The sequence below is a fragment of the Melitaea cinxia genome, chromosome 14 (assembly GCF_905220565.1).
Source record: "Melitaea cinxia chromosome 14, ilMelCinx1.1, whole genome shotgun sequence".
Lineage (NCBI taxonomy): Eukaryota > Metazoa > Arthropoda > Insecta > Lepidoptera > Nymphalidae > Melitaea > Melitaea cinxia.
Genome location: NC_059407.1, coordinates 4630513 through 4639040, shown reverse-complemented (window position 1 = coordinate 4639040; position 8528 = coordinate 4630513). Strand labels below are relative to the sequence as shown.

The 8528-nt window shown below is 31.0% G+C and overlaps 2 protein-coding genes across 2 annotated transcripts; both read right to left on the bottom strand.

The window, feature by feature from the left end:
• Window positions 1-3002: 3002 nt before the first annotated feature.
• Window positions 3003-4300, bottom strand: LOC123659857 (uncharacterized protein F54H12.2-like). The gene is made up of 2 exons (XM_045595023.1): window positions 3487-4300; window positions 3003-3271 (listed from the first exon to the last, which is right to left on the bottom strand). The coding sequence occupies exons 1-2, from the start codon at window positions 4298-4300 to the stop codon at window positions 3003-3005; spliced, it is 1083 nt and encodes a 360-aa protein (XP_045450979.1).
• A 1224-nt stretch (window positions 4301-5524) lies between these two features.
• Window positions 5525-5971, bottom strand: LOC123659856. The gene has a single exon (XM_045595021.1). The coding sequence runs from the start codon at window positions 5969-5971 to the stop codon at window positions 5525-5527; it is 447 nt and encodes a 148-aa protein (XP_045450977.1).
• Between the last annotated feature and the right edge of the window lie 2557 nt (window positions 5972-8528).

Below are 8528 nucleotides of genomic sequence, written 5' to 3'. Positions count from 1 at the left end.
TAACCATTTTAATAATATGTAGGCGTTCACAAAGTGACAGAAAAATGTTTTAAATATTATTTTGGTCACAATAGTAGTTTTGTATACAAAATCTTTTTACTTCTTACTCAATTACTTACGAACAGATATAAATATTCTATCTCTGGTTTTGTTTACTAGCTATAGGTTTTCGACATAATTGTATGAAGCTAACGTCAAAATTCTATCTATATTAATCTAATTAGCTGCCCGGAAAGATTTCATTCTGCCTAAAGTAAATAATAAATTAAAAATTAATACTTATTAATTTTTTTTTAGTATTAAAACCTTCCGTGGGCGTTAAGGAACATACAAAAAAATAAATTAGCCGAATTGGTCGAGCCATTCTCGAGTTTATACACTTAGCAACATTCATTTTTATATATATAGATATTATTTAAACTTGCCATTAAAAAAAACATTGGGTGCGCAGAATTTGTTTTGTTAACAACCGTTCTGGTGTAGTGGTGCGATTAGTCGCCTAAAACACCGACGGTTTGCGCACCGTGCCCCCGAGAGCACGTTAAGCTGTCGGTCCTGGTTGTTATCATGAATACCTGATACCGATCGTTACTTATACTATGGAACATATCTGCCATACCGCAGCGGAGCAGCGTGGTGCATTAAGCTCCAATCCTTCCCCTAAATTAAGAAAGAGGCTTATGCCTAGCAATGGGATGTTAGAGGCTGAATGTGAATTTGTCTTGTTACCATTTTATTTTACGCATACCTAGGTAAGTTTAATATTAGTTTCCATTTAGTCCCAATGTAATTCAAAACGTAACAAGTACATTTCCCGTAAGAATATGAATACCCTGTAAATAAAGATTCTATTCAAAATTCAAGTAACGTGTTCTATAAACGGGCTTTCTTCGTATCGTCCATAATAGAGTTTGTTATCCAGTAATGCGTTTAGTTCTTTTGTTGTGTAAAAAGCGTGATCAACATACATGGAATATCAATAGAAACGGTTAAGTGGATTATAAACGTTGATGACTGCGACGACACGGAAATCGAGGACATTTAATTTATACGTATACTAGCTGATCCGACGGAGCTTCGTAGCATTATATATTTTTTTCATAAATATTTAGACATCAGATTACACATAATTATATTATTTTTGTTTTTTTTTATTTTTATATATTTTGATTTTTTTTTTAATTTTCTGTCTCTTTTTTTGTGCAGTCGCACGGGTGTTATGCACGGACGTACATTTTAACGATGCATTTTTATTTATATAGACAGATAGTCAATTGACATTGATTTAACGGGGTTACTGAGCTATTCTGGGAACTCTTTAAATTGAATTCTCTCTTGAATATTTCATAATAGGAGGCCTAAACTTAATATTTACCACTCAAAAATTTACGTATAAAAATTATAAGGTTTATTCAAATTAAACTAATATCTAAGTGCTATATCGATGTTGTGATTTTTTGTATACTTAAAATATTTATAACTCAAAATTGTTAAAATGCATATTTTTAAAGGGTTACCTTTCAAATAGATTTTTAGATATTCGTCACGGTTTTACACTGAGATATATTGATATTTTTTATATTACATCCGTTAGCATATTAAAGTAATATATATATATATATATATATATATATATATATTAGCCGGCTGTCAACCAAAATAATTAAGTTGGGAAAACTCATCTACCTTAAGAACAGTCAACTGTTATATCATATTAGTATAGTATAAATTGTTTAGTTATAATGATTATAATATAAATTTAATATTCAAATACAAAAATAAATTGACGTTACTGTTGAATAATTTACAACATATTTCATCATATCAGAATTTGACATTAAATTACATACTTTGAAGATTAATATACATGTTTAAAATATTGAAGCACGAACGATGTATAAAATGCTTCTCACGTTCAGAACTTATTGACTAAACTTCAATGCAGTATGTACGAGCTAAATCACGTTTTAAATAGCTTACTATTTTATTATAGTTTATATTAACAAGAGATATAAGCAGTACACAATATTCAACAAGGTAGGTAAGCAATTTCCATCGTAATAGAGGAATTCATAACTAATGCTGAATATATATAACATGACAAGTACCTAATCCAAGAACCCCTATCACCGGTAATGTGATAGTATCTCATTCTACAAACTATTATGAATTTCGTTATAAGTATAAAAGTAAATAATCCTATAATTATTATCCTATAGATTTAATTTCTTTTTCAGTATGTATGTGTATGTTACATTTTTTTAATATTGGTGACGTGGGAGACTGTTTAAAAGAGGGAGTCGGGTTACTGAAACTTACATACCTAATTCTTAAAAGTCTTATACACGTTTTAGTTTTTATACTTTCAATATCACTAATAAGACTATGATTTATATATTGTAAAAGATAAACTATGTGGTCTTGTTTTCATGACCATGTCGCTATCAACAGTGCCGAAATGTAAGGAACTCAAAATGGTGAACAAACATAGTAAACAAGTGTTGCCTATAAATCATATTCTTATAAGAGTCTTATCACATAAAAACTAGTATTGAACTTATGTTAAAACCTTTACTATATTACAAATCACGACCTTTTCAACGCTAAACCCTCTGACAAAATGTCGAGATCGATACATAAATCACTGTCTATCGTTACGATATTCCGGATCACGTATTACTGTTATCGGAAAGAGTCGTGGGAACTTGTTGTTGATATTGTGATAACAGTCCGAATTGATATGAACTTGATTAATGTTGTAGCATCAGATACTTTAGTAGTGGATATTCGTGCATTCTACACGAATACGATATGGCTCCTCGCCTAAAAAAAAAAAAAAAAAAAGGTTATGGGGTCATCTAAATCGATTGCACTCACCCGTTTTGTGCTAACTCTAACGGTTCGCAAAGAAAACTTAAAAATAATCATTTACTTACACAATAACACATATTACAGAGTGAGAACTTAATAATAATTAGAAAGGAAATACAATATTCATTCTCTTAGCTACTATAGTCAACGGTTACATTACGATTTTTATCTATTTCAATGACATTATCAAATTCTGCATAAACAACGCAATTGATCGTTTGAGTCAGAGCAGATTCAAAGCGAACTTCTAATCTAACACTACCATGTCTAATTAGATTCCAATGACTAAATGAATTGGCTGATAAATCAGGTGTGAGATCAAATGCTAGCAAACAATAACCTTTTGAATACTTATCGTGAGATATCCCATTACCTTCGTTAAGAAAATGTATCCCTGTTCCTGAGAATAATGTATGATAGGTTGCAGTGAAAATATTATTACCAGGTATGAAGGTATTTGCTGACCATCAATATATAAACAAAAGGAATTCATTTTATAGTTCTCAAAATTAAACGGATTTTTAGACAAACAACCATTAAATGCTGCATTATTTACAAATCCAACTATACATCTCTTAGGTACTTGACCCAAAAAGATATTGTCTAATGTCTTACCCTGGACCCCTGACGGTATCGTTAGAACTTTTACTTCAGCTCGAGTTATGGGATATTTTGCAGTTGTGGTGGCTAAGACTTTTTGATGGGCAAGTAAGACAGAGGGGTTAATTTTTGTCCTTCTAACAAGGAGAGTCGCATCTGTAATGTTTATTTTGTATTTAACATCGTCTGTTGGAGCCATCAGGTTAAATGTTTCACGTGATCTTACCAATTTAATACTCATCTCAACGCCATTAATTAAAAATTTTTCTTGATTGAATATGTCACCATGAAGATGTCCTATCATTTCAACTTCCTTACTTTCTGAAACTAATTGCTGTCTTTTAGTAAAACCTGAATTTTTTTCTTCGGTTGAATCCATTTTACCAGCTGTATCTTCATACCAAAGGCTACACGTTAAATGAGATTGTTTTGCCTCAGATGAATAATTCAAAAGAGTTTTAATGTAAGCTCGATAAGCATATGTATTGTTTGGAGGTGAAACTAATTTTTGGTTTAAATAAACATCGAGTTGAGTAAAAACTGAATGAAGCCAATTATTTACAGGTGCCACAACAGTTGAAGCAGCCAGTTTTGAAGAATCCTCATTTAATATTTTTGCTTTTAATTGAATCAGTGTATGAGATAAGTCTATATAGTCATCACCAGTTCCAGGGACTTGAAATTCTATAGGACCATCGTCAGCTAAAGATGATATTGGTTTATATTGCACCCACATTCCACTTTCTATGCTTGTTTGTGTTGATGGTAAAGCAAACAAATCTAATTCAGATTTTATACATTCACAAGAGTGACTATGTAAGAAAGACATTGTTTTACAATTTATGTAAATATATCTCCTTGATATTGACGAGTTGATTTTCTTTTCTTAACACCTTTTCCTTTACCGTTCGATGAAGGAATGACCGTCCCAAGACATTTTCTTTTAGTTATATAGCCTGTACCAGACATGTTTAATTTATCAATTTTTTGATCAGCTCTTCTTTTCAAATTTGAACTAATTTCCTTAAGTCGTGACTTTATTGATTCATCCATGGGTCGTGCTCTTGTCATATCAGAGAGAATTCCAACACCCGCGCTCAAAGCTTCCTTTCCTATGGCTTTAGCACCGCTTGAAAGCAAAGGTAAAACAGATCGAAATAACCCTCCCAAAAAGTTCCCAATGCCATGACCACGTTGATAAGGAACTCCTTTGTATATGACTCCTATTCCAGAACCAGCTTGATGAGTATAATAATTTTCGTATGGACAATTTATGTTACTGTGAGGATACATTATAACTTTCTAAAATGTAGTTTAATACACACTGTTCCAAACTGGAATGGTATTTTTTGACCAGTGCTTGATCTTATATCTATTTCAATTGTATCGAATTCTCTGCGCATAACTGATATGTAGTGAGGAGGGGAAAACACATGCATTTTATTTGCACCATATATGTATTTTGAAGGATCTAGTGGTATAATTCTAAGTAAAGAGGTCATAACATCTCCAACGATCTGTGGTTCCACTATATCACAATAAACAAACAGTTGTGACGGTAATCCCAGATGTAAGTTTGCAGGTCGTTTTCCAAACGTCTTTTCTACCAAATTTTTATTAGGTTCAAACCCTAATTGAATACATAACTTATGTGATAATGTCAAGGACTTTATTGAATCATCTGCAATTGTCACAGATACGAACTTAGATATCTCATCGTATCGAAAGGTTATATTTTCTCTCATATTATTTAAAGCTTTCAAAATGTGATTAATATTGTCATAGTTAGTAGCGGGGATATGTTTTTTATAGTAAACAATAGAAGGATATTTTTCATTTGGCATTAACATATTCTTATTAATATAAACTATATTTTCATGTTCTTGAACAGTGAACATTGTACACGGGTACTGAAATTCAACAACACCAACAACCCATTCCCCCTCTAATTTGATTGATTTCGGTAATTTAGTAGAAAACTTTGTTGTCATATTATCTGGAAAATATTCTATTGAACTGTTGCTTGGTAATGTTAAATAAAAACTTCCTTTCATTATATCTGTTTTAAATGTGATGCCAAAACCCAACTATTAAATTTATCAGGATAACCTTTCCACTTGACAAGCACTTGCCTTCTGCTACCAGAATATCGAGACGTTATTATTTTATCTATTTTGTAGTCTGAAGTGGGGTTAGGTGGAGTAACTTTTTGTAATTCTCTTTCATAAAAAGTACCTTCTATAACTTCGTTTTGTAAATCTTTTAAGGTGTACACAACCCAAGGTGATCTAGGGATTACAGTTGAAACAATAAAAATTTCATCACTCCAGTTAGATTCGTATCCCTTCTGGAATATATGTTTGTATTTTGTGATTCTAACATAGTCACCGACGTGAAACTTTGGTAATGAGATATCTCGTAGAGATCTTTCATTTTCTCGAACATACAAATTATTCCAAACAGTCATAATGTTACCAGAACTTACGTCACATGGAGGCATTTTAATACTTGAATGAAAACTATGGTTATATGCATATAACAAATCTTGTAAAATATCTATATATCTATACGTATTTTTATGTGTAAAATAGCGCCACATTTTTGACTTGAGTGTTCTTTGAAATCTTTCTACAATGCTGGCCTTAATATCAGGATTATTTGTTGTATAATAATTAATATGATTACTCTTAAAATATTGACGAACATCTTTGGAAACAAACTCAGTACCCTTATCAGACTGTATGTGGGTAGGAATTGTATGAGCTTCCTCAAAAATACTCTCAAAACATTTTTTGATTGTTAAAGAATTTTTATTTTTCATAGGTCTAGCATAAGCATACTTACTAAATACATCAATAACACACAATATATAGTTATAACCATCATTATATTTACTATATGTTCGCATGTCACTCAAATCTGCTTGCCATAGTTTATTAAGGTCAGATAAAATATATTTGTTTCGAGGAAACTTTTTGTAAACCGGTTTGTGAAGTGTGTACGTTTCTTGTGATTGTAACCATTGCTTGACTTCATTTTTTTTCATTTTTCCTGTCATAGCTTTTGCAAGTTTTTCAATACTGCTATAACCAGCAGGGTGTGATGCATCATAATAAATTTTGTGAATTTCTAGTAGGGGGTCCATTTTTCCCAATCGATTTTCTTCTTTAATTTTCTAATATACTTTTTTTCGGATGTAGGTGTAGAATATTCCTCGTCACCAGATATTTCTTCAAAACTTTTTAACCGAAGTTGATTAATATAGTCGCTTCTCTTAGGATTACCAATATAAGTGAGTGGGACTTTTAGATCCTTCAAAGCTTTAGCAAATTTTTCCCATCCTATTGGATCACTTTTTTTTAATGGTCTTAATGAATCATTAACTAAATCTACAATATTACTCCCACTTATTTTGTTATTATCCACGAGTACTGTACCATCATCATTCCAGTGTACTTTGTTCTGATTTGTTAATAGGAAATCTAATAATGACTCACCTTTTTTAATGTACGATTTAGGTATTAAACTTAATATTTGCTTTTTTGAGTATATAGTTTTATTTTGAACTGTGTCACTTTCTTTGTGTACAACTTCTTCATTCCATGTGTGGTCGACAATAGGATCTTTGGTGTATGAATCACTACTTTTATCATATTGTTCTTTTTTCAAAAGTGTTTCAGATGAATCCATATTTGAGGTTATTATTGGAAGTTGATAAGATTGACGATCTTCTCTGGTAAAGTGCAAATATCTTTGTAATGTTTGTAAGTATAAAATCCATTTTTTTCTGTCGTCATCGTTACTTTTAAGAATATTTTGCATTTCTGTATCTAATCGAGATTTAGGATTTTCGTGACTCGCGTTCCTTTCATTTATTTTATCAATCAAACTTGGTTCCACCAGTAACATTTTCTTAGTGTGTTCCATTTTAAATAAGACCACTAACTAATCCACTTAATATAGAACCTAAAATAATAGGTAGAAATGCACCACCTTTTTGAACAATTATATTTTTTCTAACTTTGGTTGTAGTTTTACGAACAAGCTTGCGGAGTAATGTTATATATTGTTTTAAAAAATTTTTATCCTTTTCTTTTATTGGGACTTTGCCTTGTAGCACATTATGAATACACTCACATATGCAATTTATTTCATCTTCATCACATGATTTTAATAAAGCTTTTTGATGTTTTGGTTTTAAAGTTTGCAATGCGATGAGCAGTTCTTTATGTGTCTTTAAGGCTCCAGACATTATTTGTAAATGATAGAACTTTGTTGGTTCTTGTCGTATTTAAACCCTCTTTTCGGTACATAAACTGAACAGTTTTTGTCAGTTGGGAAGATATTCGTCTTAAAACGATACATGTCATTAGTATTTTGTTTGAGATCTATCATTAAATAACCATGTGCCTCTGTCGTTGCATCTTTATAAGCTTCTTGTACAAATTTTACATTATCTGGTGAAACTTGACGAGCTAAATATCGAATTTGTGTTTTATCACGAGGATTCTTAAAATAAATTATATAGTTCGAATTTAAGGAAATATCTCTCTGACCTTTTCCTTGATGAAACAGATTTTGAGTTATATAAAATACGCTTAAATTTCTATGATGACTACCCTTTGTAAATATATCTACAATGCGACCATCAGATTCTCTCATCAGATCATCTATTATAATCAAATTGGCCTCTTTACCATCAAACATACTTAAGTCAGGTAATCCTTGAAAGTAGTTAACATTTTTTAAATTGTATAAGGGTTGCAACTCATCAAAGCACCATGTTACTTGGGAAAAAGATGTGTTACATATTTCTTCCATATTATTAATAAATTTTGTAACAAAATTTGATTTTCCACAACCACTAGGTCCCGCAACTATTGCAGTGAATGGATGAATAAAATGTTTCATTTTTCCTTACGTGTGGATTAGACGAGGTACAAGAAAACAATAATCATTTTTTACTTTTTAAAACTGTTTTATTGATTCTTAAACTAAACATTACAATAATACAATGGAGGTAAGAAAACAAATTTATTATATCTAAAAACAATTTA

Excerpts from the sequence above, each read along its gene's own strand:
- LOC123659857 (XM_045595023.1), bottom strand. The coding sequence starts at position 4,300 with ATGTCTTTCTTACATAGTCACTCTTGTGAATGTATAAAATCTGAATTA. Across the intron at positions 3,272-3,486 it reads GATACCGTCAGGGGTCCAGG|GAACAGGGATACATTTTCTT; the intron begins GTAAGACATTAG and ends CATTATTCTCAG.
- LOC123659856 (XM_045595021.1), bottom strand. The coding sequence starts at position 5,971 with ATGCCTCCATGTGACGTAAGTTCTGGTAACATTATGACTGTTTGGAAT.